We start from the raw sequence: 28,000 nt of genomic DNA on the forward strand, positions 1-28,000 counted from the left end.
ACACAATGAAAAAAATTAAATGTAATTACTAAATAATACCAAAATTATAGGGGTACATTTTTTTAAGAATTAAATCGATGCCAAAAATAAGTTTATTTTAAAAATTCAACAAATTTACCCCAAACATTTAACCATTTTACTTGCAACCTATTCCTCCCTCAGCACTAATGGAATGGTCGGCCACATGTTGATGATATAGCCCCGTCTCAGCTCAGTGGGATGTTAGCTTGAGGGAAGAGGCACTCCATATAAAGTCAGCCTGAAATGCGAGCAAGAGCTATATAAACAGAGCCAGTTCTGTAAGATATTGCATATGTTATCCACAGTCAGCTTACCTTAGAACATAATAACCGATAACTACTTCATTTTACTTTACAGAGATTGTAGGCTTAGATTGTTTTGGAAATATTGAACTTGTTTTCATGATTTTGCACTAGCTGTCCAGAATTAATATTTCATCTTACTATACGTATAAAATGAAAACTGGATATGAGAAATAAGTTATTTGGTTTTATTAGTCTCTTACTGGTAAGATGGCTTGATTAACCATAGAACAATAAGTAAATAAAATATCACAGATTAATTAATTACCATAATTTGGTATATTACACATTGACTGGAATTTTGATTTTAATTAATAAAATAATGAATTGTTAATTAATTTAATAATTAATTTATTAATTGTTATCATGATTATCATAAGTAAAGTTATCATTATTGGGTAAGGAGTGGATTTCCTAGCTATATATTTTTACATTATATAATCAACAAACATATTTATCATTTCAATTTGTAATTTGAGTACTTTTGCATGTTGTCAGCTGCAGCATCAAATATTACTTATAAAATGAACTAAAATACACACTAAACTGGTAGAACTAATACAATTTATTATGACATATTAATATTGGACTTGAACAACCTGCATATAGCATTAGTTTATGTAAAAAGCTAGTTAAGATAATTGTCAATGTCACATTAGACTGCATCATCACAAACCACGGCCAAAATGCACGATCCTCTCCCATTTTGGAGAGAGCTAGATGTGGACTCCGGACCGTACGTGGCTTGAGACGATGCATAGACTGGTGCTTTATTTTATTGCACTAGCTGTCCAGAATTAATATTTCATCTTACTATACGTATAAAATGAAAACTGGATATGAGAAATAAGTTATTTGGTTTTATTAGTCTCTTACTGGTAAGATGGGGGGGGGGGACTATGGGTTTACTGTAATCCCCTCCTAGTCTGTCTGTTATAACTACAGTCCCACTTTTATTATTTGTGATCACTGGATCTTCCTTTGAACAACATTGATGGTATTTTAATGATAGACTATGTCTGATACATTTCATTTTAGCTCAACCCCACACACTGAGAATTACATTTATGTGATCCAACAGGTAATTTTGGTCTATTCAGATCAATTGATTGTATCAGGTTGGCTTTGCATAAATTATAGCCCAGCATTTTTTTCCTTATATAACTGGTACCGATAAACGGTACCATTCCCAATGCCAAATTAATTTTTAAATTTGTGACTAAAAATTCCCAGTGCAACTGTGAAGCAACAAACTACCATGACATCATATTTCTTTTTTAAAAGAAACATTGTACAAGTTGACCAATTGTTTCACTCCTGCATAAATCAAAAGTAGAGAAAGTTGTAATTTGGTGGGACCTGTGGTGAGGACAGCATAATGTCATAAATTTTGACAAAATGAAAGCATGAAAATGTGAAAACATGGAACATTGATATAAAAAACAATAAGTACTTGCTGCTCATTCTTTAAAACACAGAGAGATAGGTAATTAAGTTGGAATACACCCAAAATATGTATCATTTGATTTAATGAGCGAAAATTCTCTTTTGTTCTTCTTCGATGTTATTTTTCCCAATATTGAACCAGTACCGGCCAGGACCCTTTCCCAATTGGTAGAAAAAAATCGCTGTAACCAGGGGTAGAAAACAGTGTTTTTTTCCTTATATAACTGGTACCGATAAACGGCACCATTCCCAATGCGAAAAACCGTTAATTTTTCCAATTCTGTGTCTAAAAATTCCCAATTCAACTGTGAACCGAAAGATTACGATGACATCATATTTCTTGTTAAATGAAACATTGTACAAGTTGACTAATTGCTTTACTTCCGCTTAAATCGAAAGTAGAGAAAGTGGTAATTTGGCGGGACCAGTGGTTCAGACAGCGTAGTGTCATTCATTTTGACAAATTGAAAGCATGAAAATGTGAAAACAAGGGATGTTGATATAAAAAACAATAAGTACTTGTTGTTTATTCTTTAAAACAAGCAGTAATAGGTAAAGTGGGAATAAACGCAATATACGTTGCATTTGCATAACTAAGAGAAAATTCTCCTTTGTTTTTCTTCGATGTTATTTTTCCCAATTGAACCGGTACCGGACCCTTTCCCAAAGGGTGGAAAAAAATCGCTGGAAAATACGTACAGGAAAATACTCACCAAATGGGAGAGAAAATCAAAACTTATAGTTGAGCTAGAGGATTCACTGCAAAATTAGCAAGTAAAACTAATCAACAAACTTCTGCAGAATTAAACATTTTTTATTTTTTTTATTTCTGGCTTTCATTATAAATTTTTCACAAACTTAGTCTTGGCACAATATAAACTGAATGTTATGAACAATTCTGTGCTAACTTCCACCAGAGTTCATTTGTACTTTTGTGTATGGAGACGCAGATCGAGGACTATAGTTAGTTTGCCATTTGCGTAATTGAATCAAAATAACAAGAGGCCTTTAAATTAGGCCGCATCACTCATTTGAGCATTAATATTTTGGCTAGGAAAAAGTAAATGAAAAGTTAAGTGTTTGCGCCAATAAATATGGGAGCATGGTTTGAACACACTTGCAATTAAATCTACACTACTTGAGCTCCAGAATGCTACAGCTTCTTAATTATTATGTTAATTATTGTCTTCAGGGATCTTCCTTAATTTGAACACTTTGATGGTATTTTAATGATACAATTTATTTGAGCTCAACCCCACAGGCTAAGAATTACATTTATGTGATCCAACAGGTGATTGATGGATCAATCAATCTTGAAATTACATGTACTGATTTGAAAAAAAAATGATTTTCCTTTATGTTTCTTATGTGTCAATTAAAAAGATTTTCCTTTTCATTTCTTATGTGTCAATTAAACTCTGATCGCCCATTGAAGCTCTACCCAACCCCCAATGGTCATTATTTGAAAAACTAGTCTTTAAAATCTAACTGAGGATGCTTTCCTTTAGATCTGATCAATCTTGGATTTCAATTCTTGACAAGATTTTAAAAATATTTTCCCTTAGTATATATTCCTATATAAAACTTTATTTAGCAATTATGGCCCTCCCTACAAGGAAGCGATACAATTTATAACTGTGTTAAATGTAGAGTTGTCCCCTTATTGCATGGTGTCAAGAGACTTTCCATGCTTGCAATTCAGGGATTGATCTACAATTCACTTTGCTTCTGTTGCTTTTGGTTTCAGTCCAATTAATTAAGTATCAAGAACATTTTGGTATATATATTACACGTTTTATATTGCAATTTAGTTAAAATTTGAAGACCACTGGCGGATTGAGAAGGGGGCCTGGGTCTCAAAATACATGTATACATAAGATTTAATAAATTTTTTTTGTGCGTTTCTGTGGGCCCCTAACCTGGTGCCCCCCCCCTTGATTCCTGGATACGCAACAGCAGAAGGCTTCCTTTCTGAAGGTAGATCACACCCAACACTAGTAGGAAAAGTTTGGATACTGATTTAAATCAACATATATGGTAATACACCCCGTAGTGAGCGATGTGGCCCATGAGCCTCTTGTTTTTTCATGGTCTATGTATGAACCCTCCAACAGGTGATATCGTCATAATAGATGTTCCAACTTACATATCTGTAATGTCCATTGTCAAATAGAGTAATTCTGAACTTTTAATGCGGTCGCTGACCCACTGGCATACGTGTCGCTCATACGGTTCTGTTTGACATTATTCTGAAATATGGCGGGAATGTTGATAAACAACTCTGCCGCGGAGTAATACTGATACAACAAAGCTGTGTATTTACTATCGTATCAAAATTAAATAGAGTAAAGAATTAAAAAGCTATAAAACAACTATGTTTGTCATCAGAAAAGATTAATAACAATTGAGATGTTATGAGGTTTTTTAGAGAACTATATTTCTAGAAAGTGCATCCGCTTGATGAACTTCGTTAGCGCCATATTCAACAATTGACATGTGGTTGGAAGAAACCAAAAGACACCTGCTCTGAGTAAGAATTTGAAAATTTGATGGATAATACTGTTGTTATAGCTTATGCACTTGCAAAGCATGTTATCTTGTCCAGTTATTGTGTTTTTGCTAAAGTAGGCCTACTAGAAAACTTGAACAATTGGGCCAATTACTCTGTCACTCGCAGTGGGTGACAGCCCAGCTGGTTACTTTTTGAGTAAGGTAAGGACAATGCGGTATTGCAAACAAGTCAAACAACACCAAACTAAATGTAAGTGAATAATTGATGTCCAAAGGGGTAAGTTAAAATTGTTCTTTCTGTTCTATAATTGTTATTTTGTAAAATTGGTTGCAGCTAGCACATGGTGTGGAGGGTGAAAGAGGGTGACTAAACAGGTCCAGTCCAAAGACTATTTCTACCTACGTAGCTATTAATTGCTACGTATGTATTGAAACCTACCCAAAGCAGCTATATTTATACCTAATTTCTGCTTTACTTGCATTTTGTGGCCAAATGCATCAAATGACCTTCATAAAATGTGCCTCACGTAAGGGCGAAACGATTACACGTGTAAACGGCGATTTTTTTCAAACGGTCACCTGGACTGATGTTTTCTCAAAAGTTATTTTTTATTTCTTAGCTTATTTATTAATGCATTAAACAATCTGTTTTAAAATACTCATTGCACTTGTACATACAGTAATTAGGGTTTCCTACTCCTCTAAATGACCGTTATCGCCCGTGGCAGTGTTTATACAGTAATTTCGTGACCAAGCACCTGTAACCTGGCTTTTCTCACCTTTGGCTGTCTTCTACCCTTATTTTTGATTAACTTTAATTATTTGTTTTCACTGAACATCGTTTAAGGTCTATTATGATTTAATAAATTTGACAACCTTGTTAATTCTGCGAGAAGTCTTTTAAAAATTCTCGGGAAAAGAGACAGATGATATTGCCCCGCGATTGTTGATATGGTTGTGTTTGATTACCTGCCAATACAAATGGTTGAAGGCAAAGGCTTTAAAAAACTGATGTCCATCATTGCACCAAACTACAAAATACCGTCCCATAATACTAGAAAATCTATGTTCGAAAAGTGTACTAAAACCGTAAATCCGCTCTGTTAGGCGAACTTGATCAAGTTCAAGTTAAACTGTACGACTGATACCTGGACGCCAAACGCAACAAAGAGTTACATTCCAATATACGGAGCAGATTAATTTTTGAAACAAAAAATCTGTGAACAACTTAAGATTATCTGGGGCCGAAAATGCAAAAAAGGTACCTTTTTCCCAAAAGAAAGGTGTAAATTTCCCAATTTCCACAGCAAAATATTAATTAAAAAAATTCCATGAAACTTAATTGCATAAAAGCCCTAAACAAAACACACTTGCAAATGAAAGTGAAACACACAAGTTTTATGTATGATTATAAATTACTTTGCGCTAAATGCATTGTTAAGAGTTTTTACTAAAAAAAATGTGTAATATAAGTGCGAGTTTTGTGAAAATCGACAAATTCATCATTTTGGTATCAAAAATAGACATTTCATTTAAACATTAGTAAGCTACACCTAGAAAGTCATACCCACGCTTGTGCATGTTCAGCCTCTATTGGTAAGCAATGATGTCCATGTGATAGAGAAAATTCGGGACTATGTGACTAGCGACTGTCACTCAGAAAGACAAATAACCGCAATTATCAACTTTCAAAGATAGTTATGACAAAGCTAATGTACTTTCATCATGTTTATAAGTAGCCTACGTAACCATGTTTGAACTGTTTAACTGTTTATTCAAAACCAGAGTTAAATTGATGACAAAATTCTAGAAAAGCAAAATTTGAGTATTTTGTCATGAATGTTGGTCATCCAACTTTTCCCAAAATGATGATAATTTTCCCAATTTGAACGGCCCCGGCCCCAGTCCCAAAAAGTGGTGTGAGAGCCCTGACTTATGATTTTATTTCTTGTGTTTATCTGATGAATAAATTGAACATAAACGATGTTATATTAAATTTCATCGGGCACGAAGTGCTCATCGTTGTTACAACAGAAATACACTAACGGGTAAACCTCCTATCAAAATTCAAGAGTTTACAATGTTTACTTGTTCATATTTATTTACACTTTTACCGAGCCAGCGATGGGTATTAAAAATTGACAATTTGACTTAAACGTTTACAAATTGAGTAAATGTTTACATGAAGGTTAATATAAATGGAAATTTTCAAAACAAGTTGTTTTATTTCATATTTACTAAAGAAAACACACCCTGTGTCTGTTACAAACATTTTTTTTTTGTTATAATCGATACCGGAAACGTAAATAAATATTAAATAAAACTATCTAGAAACCAATATGTTCTAACATATTTCATTCCAATTTCTGAGTAGTGAAAACTAGCGATGTATTATTTTATTTTTCCAAGAATATGTTCTAAAATAAATAACCTTTGTTGTTGCTTTTTATTGATAAGAAAATAAAAAGTATCACTTTTTCGGTATAATGTTGAATATAGAGAAAATTCGGGAACCCTCAATATGTTATCGTATTATATTTTTATAAATCACACCTTCGTCTTTCGTCACAAAAACCAACAAATAAACAGTAATGACAACTCATACTTACATTATAGTGAAAGAATGGTTTATAAAATTAGTGTTTTATGAGTAAGTAGCAATAAAAATTCAACATATAAAATTCTCCCGTTTAAACGGTACCGTTTCGTTTACTGCTACTCGTTTAAACGTTTACAAAATTCAGTAAACGTTTCACCCTTAGCCTCACGCTCGATTTTTTTCAAACGGTCACCTGGACTGATGTTTTCTCAAAAGTTATCAGTCCAGACAAATTTTTACCGGCCTTGCAAACAGGACTGACAGATTTCAACAAGTCTGTGTAAACAATTAAAAACTAAGAAACAAGCTACTTCATTATCCCGCCACTCAATTTCTTGCAATTGTAATATAAAACTTATATTACAATTTTTCGTAATGTTGTCTTAAGAGACTATATTACGAGTTTTGTAATCCAAGACAAATTCAAGCATTGCAAGAAACTGAGTGGTGGGTAGCAAAATATGTCTCAGTAATATATCAGATTCCACGGCTACTGCTATATTATCAGAAAGCATGAAAATTCAAGAAGAAAGTACCGCCAGCGATGGGTGAGTGGACAATTTCTTTTATTGTTCTTTTATAGGAACAAGGATAAGACCAATTTTCCAGTAAAAATATTCGTAAGCATGTCGCATTGGTCTATATCACCCGAAGTCCCTACTTTTTTATCTATAAAAATCACACCTTCGTCTCATAACTTGTTCGTGCAATATTACGTCATTCTTTGCTACCCGCCACTCAATTTCTTGCAATGCTTGAATTTGTCTTGGATTACGAAAACTCGTAATATAGTCTCTTACTTATTCGTAATTTAACTACATTACGAAAAATTGTAATATAAGTTTTATATTACGATAACTTGTAATATTACGCTTTTTCATAATCTTACGTTTTTTAGCTCACCTGAGCAGAAGGCTCAAGTGAGCTTTTCTGATCACATTTTGTCCGTCGTCCGTCCGTCCGTCTGTAAACTTTTCACATTTTCACTTCTTCTCATGAACCACTTGGCCAATTTTGACCAAACTTGGTACAAAGCATTCTTAGGTGAAGGGGAATTTAAATTATTGAAATAAAGGGCCAAGTCCCCTCACAAGGGGAGATAATCAAGAAAAGACAAAAATAGGGTGGGGTCATTAAAAAATCTTCTAAAGAACCACTGGGCCAGAAAAGCTGAAACTTATGTGAAAGCATCCTGGTATAGTGTAGACTCTAAATTGTTCAAATAATGACCCCCTGGGGAAGGGCGGGGCCACAATGGGGAATCAAAGTTTTACATAGAAATATATAGGAAAAATCTTTGAAAATCATCTTCTCAAGAACCACTGGGCCAGGAAAGCTGAAACTTATGTGGAAGCATTCTGAGGTAGTGTAGATTATAAATTGTAAAAATCATGACCCCAGGGGGAAGAGCGGTGCCACAATGGGGAATCAAAGTTTTACATAGAAATATATAGGAAAAATCTTTGAAAATCTTCGTCTCAAGAACCACTGGGCCAGAAAGGCTAAAACGTATGTGAAAGCATCCTGGTATAGTGTAGATTCTAAATTGTTAAAATCATGACCCCCTGGGGAAGGGCGGGGCCACAATAGGGAATCAAAATTTTACATAGAAATATATAGGAAAAATCTTTGAAAATCTTCTTCTCAAGAACCACTGGACCAGAAAAGCTGAAACTTATGTGGAAGCATCTTGGGGGAGTGTAGATTCAAAATTGTAAAAATCTTGACCCCCGGGGAAAGGGAGGGGCCACAACTGGGAATCAAAATTTTACATAGAAATATATAGGAAAAATCTTTGAAAATCTTCTTCTCAAGAACCACTGGACCAGAAAAGCTGAAACTTATGTGGAAGCATCCTTGGGTAGTGTAGATATTAAATTGTTAAAATCATGACCCCCGGGGGTAGGGTGGGGCCACAATAGGGAATCCAAGTTTTACATAGAAATATATAGGAAAAATTTTTAAAAATCTTCTTCTCAAGAACCACTGGGCCAGAAAAGCTAAAACTTATGTGAAAGCATCCTGGTATAGTGTAGATTCTAAATTATTCAAATCATGACCCCCTGGGGAAGGGCGGGGCCACAATGGCCGACAAAAGTTTTACATAGAAATATATAGGAAAAATCTTTGAAAATCTTCTTCTCAAGAACCACTGGGCCAGGGAAGCTGAAACTTATGTGCATATGGAAGGATCCTGGGGTAGTGTAGATTTCAAAATGTCTAGATTATGATCAGTGGGGTAGGGTGGGGATGCATTATGTATTACAAGGGGGAAATCTGGTAAAGAACAGAATGGTCAAAGCTTCTCAGGTGAGCAATGTGGCCCATGGGCCTCTTGTTCGTAATATTACGAATTTTCTTATTGGACTGGACTGTATAATTCAGAAGTTCTTTTTTTTGATTTCCCATCAAATCTCAATATGTTTTCTTCTCTGTTTCAGCAATGAAGAAAATTAATTAGCAGAAATGAACCACAATATACCAGTGTATCCCTACCAGATAGGGGATGGATATACTAAGTATTACACCCAATCAACTTTGCCGTATGTCCAATATAATTCAGGTAATGTAAGATTTTAATGAAAGAAGTGGAAAAGGGAAGGGATCAGGAGGTAATTGACCCCTCCCTCTTCAACCCCTTGTTATGTCTTAATACAATATTCCATCTTTATAGAAGTAAAATAATTCACTTTCAATGCATATATATGTTTTATCTAGCAGGAGTGCCAGTGGGAATAAATCCGTACCAAGAAGAAAACAAGTTCCCAGCTTACCATGCTCAGCCCTACACTCGGATCCCGGGTTCCTCAGCTCTTAATCCAGTGTCCAGACCTCCCCCAAATGTAGTGACACCAACAGTGGGACCTAGATATCCAGAAGCTTCAACCATATATCCTAGGTCAGTACCAAATGTTTTACAGTATTACCACAATGCCGCTATGTTATACTCTTAATTAAGCCTTGAGCTTTTCTGATCAAAGGTCATCTACAATCTGTTATCATTACCTTTTAACATTTATGTTTTTTATTTCAGAACCATTTTGAATCATTTATTTTTTGAGGGTGGAGGGTATTCAAATTTCTTAAAATAGGGAGTCACATCCTTTCTCTAAAGGGGTGTAATAAAAAATATCTATAGAAAATAAGGTGTGTTTAGTTAAAAATATTATTAAAAACCATTTGACAAAAGTCAAATTACAGTGTCCTTAAATCCTTAATGTTGATTCATTTTAAAATGAATCATGACCCCCTGGGCATGGGTAGGGACACAAATTTCGACAAGGAAATGTTATTCAGAAAATTCTTCAGAAGATCAAGACCACCAGGCTAGTTATCTTGACATGCAGGCATTGATTCTAGGTTATTTAAATCAAGAATCCTAAAGAAACCTTCTTTTCAAAAATATTTTTTAAAAATTTTGATTAAATTTAACCATATACATCTTTCTTAATCAAGTGTAAGGGTGCCAACTTTTGGTATACACTCAACATTTTCTTAAATCTGCAGACTTGTGAAGGAAAAATTCCTTGATGGGAGAAAACGTTGATGGTAAAAAAAAATGACTTTTTAGCTCACCTCGACGAAGTGGAGATGAGCTTATGCTATATCCCGGGCGTTGGCATCGGCGTTAGCCTTGGCATACCAGGTTAGGAGCAAGTCCATTCCCAAGGAACTATAAGCCCTACCTGAACCAAACTTGCATGGATGATGCATCTAGGGATGTACACTACCAGACTTGCTTCGGATGCTGGATCTGACCTACATTTTCTAGATGAGTGACCAGGTTAAAGTTTTTGGAGCAGGTCCATTCCTAAGGAACTATAAGGCTTACCCAGACCAAGCTTGCATGGATGATGCATTTAGGGTTGGACACTACCAGACTTGCTTCGGATGCTGGATCTGACCTACATTTTCCAGATGAGTGACCAGGTTAAAGTTTTTGGAGCAGGTCCATTCCCAAGGAACTATAAGCCCTACCCGGACCAAACTTGCACAAATGATTCATCTAGGGATGGACACTACCAGACTTGTGTCGGATGCTGGATCTGACCTACATTTTCCAGATGAGTGACCAGGTTAAAGTTTTTGGAGCAGGTCCATTCCCAAGGAACTATAAGCCCTACCCGGACCAAACTTGCACAAATGATTCATCTAGGGATGGACACTACCAGACTTGCTTCGGATGCTGGATCTGACCTACATTTTCCAGATATATGACCAGGTTAAAGTTTTTGGAACAGGTCCATTCTCAAGAAACTATAAGCCCTATTTGGACCAAACTTGTACAGATGATGCATCTAGGGATGGACACTACCAGACTTGCTTCGGATGCTGGATGTGACCTACATTTTCCAGGTTAAAGTTTTTGGAGCAGGTCCACTCCCAAGGAACTATAAGCCCTACCTGAACCAAACTTGCATGGATGATGCATCAAGGGATGGACACTACCAGACTTGCTTCGGATGCTGGATCTGACCTATATTTTCATTCCCAAGTAACTATAAGCCCTACCTGAACCAAACTTGCATGGATGATGCAGCTAGGGATGGACACTGCCAGACTTGCTTCGGATGCTGGATCTGATGTATATTTTCATTCCCAAGTAACTATAAGCCCTACCTGAACCAAACTTGCATGGATGATGCAGCTAGGGATGGACACTACCAGACTTGCTTCGGATGCTGGATCAGACCTATATTTTCCATACAAGAGACCATGCAGTATGTTAAAGTTTTGGGAACAGATCATTCCCAATGAACTTGAAGTCCTTGATATTTGCAGTATTAACAAAGTTATGAATATTTGTTTACACTATTCTTGTTTTTCTTCAGGTGTAGAAATGTAAGGGGTTAAACACAACTTGCAAGAATATTGTTGTTGGGATAAATACTAAATATTAAGAAAATATGATGTGAGATTTGCATTACTTACACTGATAATATTCGTCGAGGTGAGGTTCGTAATCTTTGATTATCTATTTTTTTTTTGCCAGAAATTGTCTGAAACAATATGTCATAGAAATTGTCTGAAAATGATGATCAGGCAGGGCTCTCAATTCTCTAAATCTGTGGCCGATATTCAGCCCCGTTCCCAATGCAATAAAGGTACTTTTTTCCCAAAAGAAAGGTGTAAATTTCCCAATTTCCATAGCAAAATATTAATTAAAAAATAAAAGTCCATGAAACATAATCGCCAAAAAACCCAAACAAAACACACTTGCAAATGAAAGTGAAACTGTAAGACTATTTTATTAGTTAGCGCCAAATGCATTTGTAAACTGGTTCAGGGAACCAGGTTATTGTTTTTACAAAAATGTGTACTAACTATGAATGCAGTAAGGGCGAAACGATTACACGTGTAAACGGCGACGTTTCGATTATATGCTCTAAACGTTTACAGTTTGAGTAAACGTTTACACGAAGGTCATTCTCAATGTCTATCAGAAATAAAGTTTAACACAAACAAATTGTTTTATTTCATAATTTACAAAAGAAACACCGTCTTTGACCATTTTGATAAGCAACAATCTAAACCGGAAACATATTGAATAAAAAATATCTAAGACCCGATACGGGCTAACATAATTAAACGAGTTGCTAATAATATCGATGTTTTACGACACTTGAAATATAAAACTTGATATATTTTGATTAAATAAATATAATACATTTTTCACGAGTCTTTGAAAAGTTTCAATACAGTCAGCAGGTCTTGTTATACTTTTTTCGAGATTAAAAGATCCATCTTTACAATTATTTTTTTCTACGTCCGGTATCCAAACAAACCAAGCAGTTGGGTAACGAGGTCGAAAGTGAACGAGTTTAATGCGCCTCAAACTCTTAAATCACAATGACCAACAATAAATTTGTAATAACAACTCATATTTATATTAAAGTGAAAGAATTGATTATTAAATTCGACAGTAGCCATAAATATCCAAATTTGTACAAAATTCAGTAAACGTTTCACCCTTAGAATGCAGAGTATCTTGTCATGTAGTTTCGATAAAAACATCATTTTGGTTTCAAAAATAGACATTTCATTTAAACATCGATCAGTAAGCTGCATGCATCTAGAAACATACCCACGCTGCGGCATGTTCAGTCTCACGCTGAATTGGTAAGCAAAGTTGTCCTTGTGATCGAGGAAATTCGGGACTATGTGACTAGCGACTGTCAATCAGAAAGACAGATAACCGTAGTATCAACACTCTAAGATGGTAACATGTCAAAGCTAACGTACTTTCATAAATAGCCTACGTAGCCATGTTTGTTCTGTTCAACTGTTTGTTAAATTGATGACAAAATGCTAGAAAAGCAAAATTAATTTGAGGATTTGTTTTTAACTTTTTAATGAATGTTGGTTATCCAACTTTTCCCAAAATGACGATAATTTTCCCAATTTGAACAGCCCCAGCCCAAGTCCCAAAAAGTGGTGTGAGAGCCCTGTCAGGCCAAGATAAATAAATACTGTGTTTCCTAATCAAACCTAAGAAAAAATAGGGTAGGTAGGTAGGGAAAACATTTTATTTTAACATTTTATTGGCAAGCACACTGCTTTTTTCTGGGGAAATAGCTGTCATACTTCTAATGTGTATTTTTGTAATAGGACCTTTAGGGGTGGGGGGGGGGGGAGGTTACCAACATAGTTGATCTTTTAACTTCAGAGTAGTTTGACCTACTTTATAACCTTAACCACATTTTCTGAAAGATTGGTGCTAGGGCTAAAAAACACAGCTTGTTTCTTCCTATGATACAAAACACTTATATGGTATGTAAAATTCTTTTAGCTTTGAAGAAAATGCAGTGATTGGGATAAGCTAGGGAGTAAATGTGACAATGGCGCACCCCAAATCAGTGTCAATGTGACATTTCAAAATTCAATGCGCCAAACAGACTTTTTAGCTCACCTGAGCCGAAGGCTCAAGTGAGCTTTTCTGATCAAAATTTGTCCGTTGTCTGTCGTTGTCGTTGTAGTCGTTGTTGTCGATGTCGTCGTCGTAAACTTTTCACATTTTCATCTTCTTCTCAAGAACCACTGGGCCATTTTCAACCAAACTTGCTACAAAGTATCCTTGGGTAAAGGGGATTCAAGTTTGTTTAAATGAAGGGCCACGCCCTTTTCCAAGGGGAGATAATCATGAATTTGTTAAAAATTAATGGCATTTTTAAAAAATCTTCTTCTCCAGAACCGCTGGGCCAGGAAAGATGAAACTCATGTGGAATCATCCTCAGGTAGTGTAGATTCAAGTTTGTTCAAACCATGACCCCCGGGGCAAGGGTGGGGCCAAAATGGCCGAGCCAAGTTTTACATAGGAATATATAGGAAAAATCTTTGAAAATCTTCTTCTCCAGAACCAGTGGGCCAGGAAAGATGAAACTGATGTGGAAGCATCCTCAGGTAGTGTAGATTCAAGTTTGTTCAAATCATGACCCCCGGGGCAAGGGTGGGGCCAAAATGGCCGACCCAAGTTTTACATAGGAATATATAGGAAAAATCTTTAAAAATCTTCTTCTCCAGAACCAGTGGGCCAGGAAAGATGAAACTCATGTGGAAGCATCCTCAGGTAGTGTAGATTCAAGTTTGTTCAAACCATGACCCCAGGGGCTAGGGTGGGGCCAAAATGGCCGACCCAAGTTTTACATAGGAATATATAGGAAAAATCTTTGAAAATCTTCTTCTCCAGAACCAGTGGGCCAGGAAAGATGAAACTCATGTGGAATCATCCTCAGGTAGTGTAGATTCAAGTTTGTTCAAATCATGACCCCCAGGGCTAGGATGGGTCCTAAATGACCGACCCAAGTTTTACATAGGAATATATAGGAAAAATCTTTAAAAATCTTCTTCTCCAGAACCAGTGGGCCAGGAAAGATGAAACTCATGTGGAAGCATCCTCAGGTAGTGTAGATTCAAATTTGTTCAAATCATGACCCCCAGGGCAAGGGTGAGGCCAAAATGGCCAACCGAAGTTTTACATAGGAATATATAGGAAATATCTTTAAAAATCCTTCTCAATTACCACTGGGCCAGGAAAGATGAAACTCATGTGGAATCATCCTCAGGTAGTGTAGATTCAAGTTTGTTCAAATCATGACCCCCGGCCCTGGGGATAGGGTGGGGCCAAAATGGCCGACCCAAGTTTTACATAGGGGTAAATAGGGAAACCTTTTAAAATCTTCTTTTCAAGTACTTCAAAGCCATGATTAGTGATATTTATATGGAATCATAGGTGGTGTAGATTCTAGTTTGTTCAAATGATGAACGCCTGGAAGGGTGGGGTAGTAAATTCAAGCCCGATGTGCTCAGGTGAGCGCTGTGGCCCCTGGGCCTCTTGTTAATGGGACATTTCCTAGTTACAAACTTGCAATTGATTACTTGCTGTTTGAATTTCAGTTGACTTTACTTAATTGAAATTGTCAAATTATTGAATGACGACATTAATATCCTGGTGTATTGTATTTTCGACCTATTTAGATGTTATTTATTAATTTACCACAAACTTTGAAGAACCTGAGAAAATATGGGCTTAAAATGTTAGCATATGTGTCTATAAATAAAATGATATAACCCAAATTGCAGTTTTGTGTTTATTTTATTTATATGCCATAATATGGAGAGGGTACAGTTTTCCTTACAAAAATAATAGCGTCTTGTGTTTTCGACCTAAATATAGTATCAACGCCCAAGCAATATTGGCTATAAATATCCATTGGATATTCCAAACAATAAAAATACGATTGTCTGTCCTTCAAAAAAACACTGAACATGTTGCATATTTTGGTTGCAAATACATTTATTCGTTGGTTGAATCCATCTGTCAGTAGCTGTGCATTTAAAAAAAAAATCAATGAAATTACGTTGCATTTTTCAGTAAAAATCTGTAAGAAAGTGCTCATATTTAAGGTAGAAAAAAAATTGTTTGATCCACCCATTCATTTCAATATTCATGCGTCTCTTTGACAGTGATCTTAATTTTCTTTCAGAAAAATTTCATCAAAAAAATCTTTGTAATTAACCGATTACGGCTTTGATTAATCAACAGATAATATGTGCATTAGTAAAAAGACTAGAATTTCTGACATCGGACTAAAACCATCGGGGAAAATCCGTTGAATTAATTATTTTGGGTATTTTCACTACAGTTGTGCTTAAAAGGTATTTTTCCAAGAGTAGCAACCGAAAATAATATTCTACCGATCGGGATCGGAATCGGAACGGGGATCAGATTGGGAAAAATAGGTCGAAAATACAATACGGTCGAAAACAGGATACGAGACGAGTAGATACAAAATTAGTATATTTGTATTCACAAGTGTCAGAAAATAAATAAACACTGCAATTTAATTTCAATTCTTTATTTTTTGTTGATTTAAAGCCTGGTTTAGATCTATACTGCTTCCCTCCAATTTATGTTCAATTTTCGTTTTGGTTTTTCCTCCGAGACTACATCATCAGTCTTACCGTCAGATTTATCTCCATTCGTTCTGTCAGCATGTTATACTTCTTCCGAGTCATTTTGTAGCGATTTGTCAGGATTGTGAAAATTAAGAAAAGTCTGTCCTTTATCGGTACGAGGTATTTTCTTAGGCAGCATGCTGCACTCCTGACACCAATTTATTTCATGCACGTTAGCCAATCAGAAAACACGTAACTGTTTGATTAGATACTGGAGAAAAGAAAGTCTTAAGAACGCTTTAACTGAACGATATAAAACACTGTTTTTATTTCAAGCGTAAATTTACAGCGATTGTTATGGGACTACAAGCGCTTGGGGGAAAGCTCAAAGTTTAAAAGTATGCAGTGCATTATATGCGCCACGATGGCGCAGCGTTTTTAATTTTAATGTGACATTTTAAAATTTAATGCGACTATGGCGCAGGGCGCGTGCTTATCCCAATCACTGAAATGTGTTGAGCAATCATATTTCTTTGCATTTTTTGTAGATTTTCAGTTCCAACTGTAACAGGACAATCCTTAATTCAGTCAGTGGGCCTTCCTCCATCATCTACAGCTAATACATACTTACCTGGAACCTCTAAATCTTCACCAGTCAACCCAGGGATGCTACTGAATTCACCAGACATGTCAGGAGATTACCCCAAGCCAACAGCAACCCCTCCTGGATCTTACAGATCTACAACTTCTCCCCTGGGGACGGGACCTATAAAAACTCCACACCTAGAGTCACTTAAACCTCTAGCAAATCAAACAAGCTTTCCTTCATTGTGTGGATCGTATGCATATCAAGGTACATTTTGTTTTCCTTCCCCCACCCCTCAATACACACACTTCCATCTTTTTCATGTTCTACCATGAATATGACCTGGGCATATAGTGTGTGTCATTTCCTTCTTCCATCATTTCATCTGGGTATTTATGTTTTATGGACCAATCTCTATTTAACTACAAAATATAAAAAAAAAGTTAAAGGAAACACTGCATTAATGATCCGTTTATTTTTTAGCTTCAAGAACGCCTTCTCCACCACAATCTGCGGAGGACAAATTCAAAGCAAAAGCATCTTTGTATGGAATCGAAATCAGCAGTACCGTGGAACAGTTTCTGAAAACCCAAGACAAAGACCAGAAAATGAAGATGACAACGAGTGTTAGTAAATCAGACAGTGGTCCTAACCTCACTCAAAATAAACCTGACCTGAACATACCCTCTAGCTTACAAAAGACTCTCACTAATGGGACTATTTTTCAGAATTCTGAGGAGATAAGAGAGATTGAGGAAAATATAGACTTGGTAATTAGTGATCATTGCAATGCAGGGAAGGAGTTACTGGGTGATGAGAAAAGGGATTCAACTTGGGACTTGAAGAGGAATGATTCTGTTCTATCATATATGTCTACAAACAGTGAGAACTTAGAGAATGATTCTGAAGAAGACAGTATAAAAAGTGGGAAAGATCATGCTTCAACTGAAAACTTAGAAAAGGAGGTAGAAAAGGATCAACAAGATTTGCATAGCGAGTCCAGTTCTGTGAAAGAAGATCAAACTGAAAGTATAGATGAAATAGCTAAGAGACTTGTAAATGATGCCATTGTTATGGCAGTTAGTGAACTGGAAAAGGAGATGGAAGGGAAGGAAATTGGAGAGAGTAAAAAGAAGTTGTACTCTTGGCAGGCCAGATATGGAAGTGATAAACAGACGAACGGACAAAGTGTTAGCATCAATAAATCAGCCAAGCTACCCAGTGTTGTGGCTTCCAAACTTCTCAGAACTGTACTAGATCCAGGATCCCCAGAATTTACACCCAAAGAGAGAACTCAGTCCTCCTTAAACCCTGTATCTCCGGAGTTCAACCCAGCTGCTAGAGTTAGTCAACCTCTTAGCATGTCTCTAGTCAATTCTGTGTCGTCGAACACAGAACCAAATAGCTATTCCTTTAATCCAGCTCAGCACATACACAAACTGAGTCACGGCCATTACTCTAAAAATGCCTCCTGTCAGACCTGGGTGGATCCTGTAGTTGATGCCTCCTGTAACACTAGCAGAGTCAAAGTTAAGGACCAGAGTGTAGAAACAGCCACGTGTGATTCCAGGGAAGTGGGCGTGAACACCACAGAGACGTTTGAACTAGAAGAGGATGATACAATCATTATTCCTATGAATGAACTTCGGACCAAGGTTTTGGAAACTCAGGTATAATATATATCAAATATATACATTTTTTATGCATTAAAAAAGAAAAACAACCAAGGCCAAATATCAAATTTCAAAGTGGAAACTCACGTAAATTTTTTTTTTACATGTATTTAAAAAAAAAAAAAAAGGCTAAAGATCAATATCAAAGTGATCTTGTAAATTATGTTTTTCATTTCTAGAGGGAATTGTTATTGCTGAGAGGGAAGGTGTGTTTAGATGAAATGGAAAGACAAGTGACAAGCCTGGAAAAGAGCAAGGAGACTTTGACAACCTATTTTGATCTACAGTAAGATAAAAAATACTTTACACGTATTTTTTTCCACGGTGTCATATTTCTGTGGAATCTCAATTTCTGTTTAATCCGCAGGTAAAAAATTACGCGGATTTCTTAAACTGTCCCTAAATAACTTACATGTATATTAAGTACGCTTGGACAAATTTCCGCGGAAAATTTGTGACCGCGTTCATGGCATAAATTAATACCACGCGGAAAAAAAGTACTTCTACAGTATTGTAATTTCTTTGTAGGAATCATCTAGGGAATCAAAGTTTTACATAGAAATATATAGGAAAAATCTTTGACTTTGACAAAATATTTTGACAAAATATTTTGAAATAGAGTAAGATAGAGAATTCTATTTTTGCTTTTTTGATCTAGAGGAAGATGTTTGGTTAAAAAGCATGATGCCGCACATGTTTGAACTGCTTTCTACCTGTATAGTAAATGTAAACCCTGCAGTTTTGGGTAGGGATATAAGGAGTGCAGGTGTCTATCAGAACTTGTTAGCTGGTAAGCTAATGTTTTGATTTCTGTTGGTTGATGCATTCTAAGGAATTGTATATTTATTTAGAGAAATAGACATGGAAGAACAAATAGATAAACAGATCACAGCTCTGAAGGGGAACATCCTGAATCTCTCTGTATGTACACTGTAGTAAGGATAATATTTATCTCTTAATTCATTTACAATTTTTTTAAAAGAATAATTGTAAACTATTAAAATTGCTTGTATTACAAAACATGCTCAAGTGATTATGATTATAAAATGAAAGTTAAGCATTTGCTACATTACTATAAAAATTTCAATAGGAGGAAATAGAAGCCATGCAAAAGAAACTAGATTCAGGTGAAATTCTGTCAGAAGTGCCCTGTTTTGAAGTCAGTTTTCCAGTTCACAATCAACCTAGCCGGATGATGAATAAAAAGGTAAATATTACAATTGGTTTTCTGTGTTTAAATTTTCTTTTGCAAAAAAAACAAACTTGCATATATCTATTTTTTATGATTTCTAAACGCCCCAGTTTTGGTCACCCAGAAACTAGTTCTACCTACCAAAAACTACTGGGAATTTCAAATTGAAATTTAGATTACTGCAATCAAAAATGAAATACACTTGTTTTGTTGTCATTTATCATTATTCAGAAACTTAAAAGTCTCGCAAGTGCAGCTCTCTACCTGAACCGTCTCTCCACTGCAAGGAAAACAACTGTGGTGAATACACATCGACCTGGGAGGATTCTGGAGGAGGTCAAAGGTCAACCTGAGGAGGAGGAAGAAGAAATAACCAGTCCTGTTAAATCACTGAGTGAAAGTCAAATCCTGAAGAAAAAATCCAAAGGCAAATCCAAGCAGAAGAAAAGCAAGTCTGGAGGAAAGGGTCACATGCAGGATAAACCTTTAGATGTCAAGGTTGGAGGGGAAGGGGAAAAACCAGAAATAGATCAGGTGGAACCTCAGGAGAAATTAAGCAGTGTAGAAGATGCAGTCACAAGGGTAATTACAAGCGCTTGAAAAGAAGAGCCAGAGGCTCAAGTGAGCTTTTCTGATCACATTTTGTCTGGTATCCGCATGTCTTTCCATCAATCTGCAAGCATTTCACATTTACATCTTATCCTCAAGAAGAACAGAGCCAGTTTAATCAACCTTGCCACAGAGTATCTTTGGATGACGAGTACTGTATACAGGGTTATTTTCGCCCCGTCTTATTTTCGCCCCGTCTTATTTTCGCCCTTTCACATTTGCAAACAATCATAGTTTTGTTTAAGAAATTATTTAAGAAATTATACTTTATTCTTTGAATTCGCCCCGTTTTAAATTCGCCCAAATGAGAGTAGGGCGAAGGGGCGAAAATAAAACGGGAGCGAAAATTTCCCTGTATACAGTATTCAATTTTGTTCAGATGGCAATTTCTTAATATCTTCTTCTCAAGAACCACCATGCTGAAAATGTGAAACTTGTGGATAATGTGGAATCATCCTTAGGTAGTGTATTATCAAGTTTGCTCAAATCATGATCCCCAGGAATAGGATGTGACTACACTTGGTGTTCAAAGTTTTACATAGGAATATATAGGAAAAATCTGTTGAAAATCTTCCTCGCATGATCAACCAACTCATCATTGATTATATTTAAATATGGAAGCATCCTTAAGTACTTCATTACATAATAAAAATTTCAATCTTAACCCCAGGGGTTGGGGCTACAATAAAGGATCAAATTTTATGCCCCCTAATGGAAAGATCCTGGGGGTTTATTGTTTTTGTCTTGTCTGTCTCTGTTTGTTGTCATCTTTAACCTAGCCCATAACTTTTGCATTGTCCAGGATAGGGCTTTAATATTTGACATGACTGTTTATTATGACAAGACTTTTCCATTGGTACAGAAATGTTCAACTGTGATGTCCCACTCCAGAATTGTGTTACCATCGGGGGCATAGTGATTCAGAAAATCTAGTTTTGCTTGATTCTATTAATATCTTTTCTTTTGTTTATTTTTCCCCCCCCCCCCAATAATTTACTTTCTTGAGTAATATAAATAAGTTTTACAAATAGGTCACAGAGGACCAAGGACATTTGTCTTCAAATGAGCAAGTGGCAAAGTATTTGCAGCAAGAGTGGGAAAAGTCTGTGCCTCAAGGACTTGAAAAATATGGGGATTATGCAACCCCAACAAGGACCAGCTTTGAACATTCTGAAATAAAGAATTCTAAGCAGATGCATTTTGAAAACAGTGAACTCGAACCTTCAAGTTTGGATCCCACAAGTGTTTGTACTGGGAAAACAAGTGCCATTTCTTTACCTACTAATGCTAAAGAAGACATTATACAGCAATCTAGTCATGCTTTACAGATGGAGATTCCAGTACAGACAGCACAAACTGTTCAAGATCAGGCAAACAACAGCATTTCTCAGGATGGATCAAGTGATCTTGGTAAAGTTTCTTTCACTGAAAGAAAAGCTGTTAATGGACACGATTTGAACATTCCCGTTCAATTGGAGGATCAAAAAAATGACCAAAGCAACAATATTCCCCAGCCACTGTCTGAAAGTCAAAGTGTACAGAACTTGATAGCCCCAGAGAAGACATCTTTAGCAGAGAATATTCAACTTTCAGCAGGTTTAGAGTTGAATTCTGAGGCAGTGAATGCTAATGTCTTGCACCAAAATATGTTAAAACAGGGCGTTACTGTTGACCCAATTCTCTTTGAGGCAGTTAAAGCACAGATTGCTCAGGTATATCCAGATTTTGCTAAAGATCCAGCCATGTTGAATTCCATCAGTCTTCAGCAGACCATGGTGTTGCAGGCCTGTATGTTATCAGGGGGAAATGTTGGAGCTACAGAGATGCTTCCTAATGTGAAGTCTGAATTTACAACACCAGAACAGGAAAAGAGAAGCTCTGTTGAAAGCCTCCCTAGGGATGAACTTAAAGATACCACCAGCTGTGTTCAGTCATCAAAGTCATTACCATTAGCAGATAAAGCTGTAGGAATCTCTGTTCCATCTACAGCGAGTGGTGCCATTCCCAAACAGCCAAGTGCCTACAAGAACTCTGGTATCACTGCACGTCAGTTGCCTTCAAGATCAGGATTACCTGTAGGACTAACTAAATCAGCCATGAAAAATGAATTGGAGATGTCACTGGAGCTTAACCCTGGGGTTGCACCCCCACCAGGTCTTGCTGCGGAATCAATTTCTAATTCCAACATTCTGTCAAAAGCCTCAAATTTGCCGTTTGAAAACACTAACAGAAACTCCTGCAGTGTACCTAATATTCAGACAAGTGTAGAAACTTCAGTAACCAAACCTTATGTAGATCAACACCTTTCAACAGTGAATCCTCAGATGGCCTGTCCACCTCCACTGAGTTTAAAACCATTCACCTCAGATACTGAGGTCCACATGAAACCATACCCTACTAACTTTACTGAGTCTAGTTCAAGTGTTGTCCATGCCAAACAACCATTAGCTAAGATGGAGGACACTTTTCATAGTGTGGGAGACAGTGGGGGCCAGCTTCAAAAGCATGTCAACCAAAACCAAGAACAGAACAAATCAAAAGGGCTTGAGGCAAAAATTTGCAATTCAAACCTAACAGCAAGTTTAAATCATGATAAGTGTACAACTCATGTAGACAGTTTTTCCACATGGAGAAATAGTGCAGTAAAACCAGAATTAAAAGAGGAGTCCAAAATTGAAACTCTGAACTTGGACGAGATAGAAGATGATGATGAAGAAGAAGAGAAGCAGTTTGAACTGAAGTCCAAGTCCTCCCACGATGTGTACAATCAGTGGCAGAAGCCTCTGGTGAAGAAGACAGAAGATCTCCCTCCCCCTGTAGAAGTCAGCCAAGAGCAGCATGTGATGCAGAAACTGGGCAGTGTAGGGACCGCAAAGAGAAGACCAATGGAGAAGGGGTCACTGAGAGACTGGATGAAAAAGGACAAGCCTGGTAAGACAATTATTGTTCTCCGAGTTATACATTATAAGCAGAATTATTAGCCAGGATCTAATTTTGGCAAGGGTCTGAGAGCTAAAATTGAATGTCGCTAAAAATTAATAGTGTTTGATTTGTAACAGTTTCTTTGGTAAGCATTTAAAATTGTTAAAATTACTTGTCATTAAAAATTAAATATCAGTTTTAACGACAAATTGCTAAATTTGCATCTTGCTAAAAATTTCCACATATCTACCAAAAAAAAAGAAGTTTTCCTAAAGCAATATCATATTATTTTTTGAGCAACAATTTATTGAAAAAATTAAAAATTAAAAATAGCCCTTGATTTTTGTTATCAGTAGAAGTTGGTAAAAATGCAGACCAGTTGGACCAGATCTCTTGTACCTCTGACATCCCAACATCTGTAGGAGCCCAGAAAGGATCGGGAAGACAAACACCGTCCAGTGAAATGACCGAAGAAGAGAAAGAAAACTGGACTGAGGTCAGTTAAAGTTTTTCTAAACATTTTCATCAATTTAATATTTTTAGATGCTTTTTGGATTTAATTGACAAATTTATACATGCTTCTGAAGTTAGAAACAATCATTTTGGAAAATTGACCTCGGAGATCGTCACATTATGTTAAAAGTACTTATAAGACTAAATATATCTCATAGGTTACCAAGAAAGGAAAGAAGAAAGAACTGAACCAGCTTCCACCACCACAACCATTGAATCCACCCCTGAAGAATTTACCACAGAAAATGTCAACTACGTGTCCAAGTGAAAAAGCCAACAATTTTGAGAAACTTGTTCAGCGACTTTCAGAAATCTTTGCAGGACTAAATAGGTTAAGTTCCATCATATTTGAAGTTTTTAACTTTTCCACAATATTTATAATAATAAATTCTTTTATTTAGACAGGATAGCACAATTAAATAAATAAAATATTTAAATAAACAAATTAAATAAAGTATTAAATCCTCAGATAATTAAAACTTTGTATAATAAATCCTTTCAAAAAGATATTTCAACTCTATGGCACTGGTCCTTATTTTGTTGCATCTTTATGGTATACAACTTGATAATGTGTAAAATGAAAAAAAGAAATAAGTAGCAATCCTTAATGATGTTAATTAAGAGAATAAAAGAGTTGACAAAGTTTTGTGTGATTCCAGAGATGAGGTGATAAGTGTGATAACGTCGGTCAGGAAACAGAGAGGTGGGCTCAGTGGATTATCAGTTAAGGACATCGTGGCCCATGCCCGAGTGTTTGCCACACAGATCATGAAAAATAAGGTACGAAGTGATGATTTGTCCTTTACTATTTATTTCTTGATTTACATCACAGGACAGATAGTTTTAACTGAACTACGTTATATTTAGAGTACGAGTTTCCTATGAAACGTATGAAACGAGTATTCTAAATGACTTGTGACATGACCTTTAAATGACCTCACTAATTTACATTCGTATATTGGGTAATATCTCTCAACCAATCAGATGATTTTGGCAGAAAGTTGATTTAGTATCCCATTTTAAGCATTCGCAACTGAAATGCCGAGTGAGGTGGACGTGCAGGTAACTATATACTATTATTTAAAAAATAATTATTTTGGGGATGCATTATATAATTTGTTTTCCAAAAAAATAATTTAGATTTGATTGGGTAGGGTTTTTTTTTTCTCTATTCAGCTCTTGCTGACATTTTTTTTTAATTAAGCTATGAATTAATGCAAAAAAAATTGTATAAGAATCAAATTTTTGAAACAAAAATGCTTCAGGGATATCGTATTCTGAGAGAAATGTCCGACAATGTCCTCCACCGGTCTTCATATATAAAATGGAAATAAATAGATGAAAGGAAGGGGGAGGGTTATTTTACTTTCATGTTTTTTTAATGTAAAATGTAGAGAAACCAAAGGAAGATCCAGTACTCACAAGTGCCCCCATCCCATCCAACTTTAATTTTTTTTCTTTCTTCGTTTTTGTTAATTATTTTTGCCAAACTTATATACATACGCTTTTTAATTTATCAAAAAGTACCAATTTCATGCACAGTGTCTTGATAAACCTACCCCTGCCACCCGAAATAACGATTTTCCATTTTGGGGGGGGGGGGGGTCAAAGTAATCGTTTTTGAACTGCCCCACTTCCTCTTTTCTAAATTTTTTGAATCCGAAACTCATAACTTTACGGTGTAAAATTTTATTCTTAATTAAATCACCTCAAATTTTGAGTAATTACTGACAGTGTTATCATTTGAATTGAACGATTGTTTTGTCTGAATATGGATACAGCTTTCCGTCATCGCTAAAAATAAACCGTACTGTATCGTTGATATTTTGAAAAGTACAGTTTTTGTTCATTTGCATAAGAAACGCCCACAAAAAGTGTTCTGTATTGCAGTTACAGTATGCTTGACTTCAAAGGAAAACTCGACGGGTCATTTCACAACATTGAATTAGAATTCTTTAGTTAGCAGTGTGAAGAACTTCATTAAGATGACTCAGTGTAAAATTTATTGATATGTCATGATTTTTTTTTTGTAGAACAAAATGGTAACCCAGTGTTATCCTGACTTCTCCATGCCATTTCAGAGAACTCAACCAAAATCTGTAAGTATTATTAGATTTAAATTTCCAAGTATTTTCCCTTAACTTTCCTTGCCAATAAGAGAAAAAGATCATTTTCTCATGAACTAGCATAGATGAGCATGAATATCCTCCTTTGGGATTTTGTACTTTTCCCAAAATCAGGTCTGGCTTGGGGGCCATGAAACTTAGACGAGCTCACTTTTGAGCTCAGTCTCACTTTTTCCAAAGGAAGAAATCGTGGAAATGTGAGACTGAGATCAAAAGTGAGCTCGTCTAAGTTTTATGACCCCTAGGCCTGATGTGTCTTGATTTGAGTTGCAACTTGACTGAAAATTAACCTATAATAAATATTGGTTTCCTTTTAGAAAATAACTTCTACCTTTAAAAAATCTGTTTTCAAATTTCCGTCGATATTTTAAATTATACTTCAGGCCTGGGGGCCATAAAACTTAAATGATCTCACTTTCGATCTCAGTCTCACTTTTCCACTATATATTCCTTTGGAAAAAGTGAGACTTAGATCAAAAGTGAGCTCGTCTAAGTTTTATGGCCCCCAGGCCAGGTCTGAGTTCCTATTTTATGATAACAAATTACTAGTACTGACTTACAGTAGAGCATTCAATAAAGCCATCTATACTACAAGGCATATTATAGAAAGTTATTGTGAACAACCATAGGTCATGTCATTGTGGGAGTAAATTTTGTAAGATTCATTTTAGTGTGATATGTATGTAATTTGATACAATTTTTATTGAATTGTTTGTGCTATACTTAACAGCCACCAAAGGATGATGAGGATATTTGTGTTATCTGTCATGATGGGCTCAGCTCTGAAGAAGTCAAGAGTCTGGATTGTGGACATGTTTTCCATGCAGGGGTATATTAACTAGTCCTATTTGATATATTTGTGAGAACAGCTTTTCTTTGGAATGACTTATTGCACTGCATGGTTGCCAGATAAATTGAATTTCAAGAGGGTTCGACACTAACATTTTTAGGCTTTGGTCAGGCCGGACTAGTGCCTCTTTACTTTTACTAGTCCGTGGGCAATTTTATGAGTCCGTCTAAAATATAAATAAGTAAATTGAATTAACATGGCAATGTGCTTTTTATACTTTTTTGAAATAAACAAAGCATTTACATGAAATACTTCATACCAAAATTCGTTGAAACTGCGCGATCAGGAAATACGATCGTATTCCCAATCTCATTCGTTTTTTTTTTTCTATATGATTACATCATTCAAACGTCCGACATCTTTCTTTATGTGTCATACTAAATCATGATCATCAAAATGTTTAATTTCATAGCAGTGAGTCCTAAAATTAAGTGCTTAATTAGCCCAGAATTACCTAACTTCCTGCCAAGAAACTAGAAAGCTAAAAATATGTACGGGGTTTTCCAGTGAAAGTTGTATAGAATTGAACATCATTAAATTCTTTTTTTCTCCCCCAGAAAACCTTACTAGTCCGTTCGGATTTATTTAATAGCCACAAATTTTATTAGTCCGAATAAAAATGTATTAGTCTGAGACTAAAGGACTAACGTTAATGTCGAACCCTGTTTCAAGAAATTAAGATTAATTGTACACCTTTCTAAAATGAAGTATAATATTTATGAAGACAGTAATCGATGGAATTTAGATTGTTTTATGCAAATTATTCATAATAATTAGGGAGAGGGCTAAAATCGGCTTTGCCTGCTGGCCAATTCCATTCACTTATGTGAATAAAATTTTGTATAAATAAAAAAAAATTATTCATATTTGATAATATATGTGCTTACAAAACATGTATTTATGAATTAAGTACATGCACTTAACTTAAATTTCCCTATTCTTGTGTGTGTTTCTTTACAAAATTAATATATACCTTTTTACTCTACTTTCAGTGTATCAAACAGTGGGTTTATGGCAGAGAAATGACCTGTCCCACGTGTAGAAGATTGGTGTTGTTTCCTGAGGAATTCCCTAAACTTGGAAAATAAAACTCTTTAACTAGACCTAAAGTGGTTATCTAAAACATATGACTGTGGGAAAATCTGATGTGCCTTACATACTGCATCAAACATAATGTAAAATAGCCTCAGTAGTGAACATTTTAGTTTGTTATGAATATTTCATAAAATCAGTAAATAAATATTAATCTTTAAA

The 28,000-nt window shown here is 35.7% G+C and overlaps 1 protein-coding gene across 3 annotated transcripts; it reads left to right on the forward strand.

Moving 5' to 3' along the window:
• Positions 1-162: 162 nt before the first annotated feature.
• LOC134235106 (uncharacterized) lies at positions 163-28,000 on the forward strand. 3 transcript variants are annotated; one of them, XM_062717199.1, is made up of 16 exons: positions 163-299; positions 9,321-9,442; positions 9,601-9,778; positions 16,824-17,128; positions 17,345-18,531; positions 18,714-18,820; positions 19,386-19,455; positions 19,625-19,741; positions 19,958-20,308; positions 21,367-23,266; positions 23,611-23,753; positions 23,929-24,101; positions 24,430-24,550; positions 25,804-25,869; positions 26,627-26,725; positions 27,739-28,000. In XM_062717199.1, the coding sequence occupies exons 2-16, from the start codon at positions 9,346-9,348 to the stop codon at positions 27,832-27,834; spliced, it is 5,010 nt and encodes a 1,669-aa protein (XP_062573183.1). In that variant the 5' UTR covers positions 163-299; positions 9,321-9,345; the 3' UTR covers positions 27,835-28,000. The 3 variants fall into 3 exon arrangements, with proteins under 3 accessions (XP_062573183.1, XP_062573182.1, XP_062573184.1); XM_062717198.1 differs by lacking the exon at positions 163-299 and adding an exon at positions 4,217-4,299; XM_062717200.1 differs by lacking the exon at positions 163-299 and adding an exon at positions 4,462-4,481.

This window comes from Saccostrea cucullata, unplaced genomic scaffold (assembly GCF_032062105.1).
Source record: "Saccostrea cucullata isolate Sc308-1 unplaced genomic scaffold, CSIRO_AGI_Scuc_v1 ctg1201, whole genome shotgun sequence".
Taxonomy (NCBI): Eukaryota; Metazoa; Mollusca; class Bivalvia; order Ostreida; family Ostreidae; genus Saccostrea; species Saccostrea cuccullata.

What these genes read in the sequence shown, in the direction of transcription:
- LOC134235106 (XM_062717199.1), top strand. Translation starts at nt 9,346, where the DNA reads ATGAACCACAATATACCAGTGTATCCCTACCAGATAGGGGATGGATAT. An exon ending in CCAAGGTTTTGGAAACTCAG is followed by an intron (nt 18,532 to 18,713) that starts GTATAATATATA and finishes TTTCATTTCTAG; the next exon opens with AGGGAATTGTTATTGCTGAG. An exon ending in AGAGAACTCAACCAAAATCT is followed by an intron (nt 25,870 to 26,626) that starts GTAAGTATTATT and finishes TATACTTAACAG; the next exon opens with CCACCAAAGGATGATGAGGA.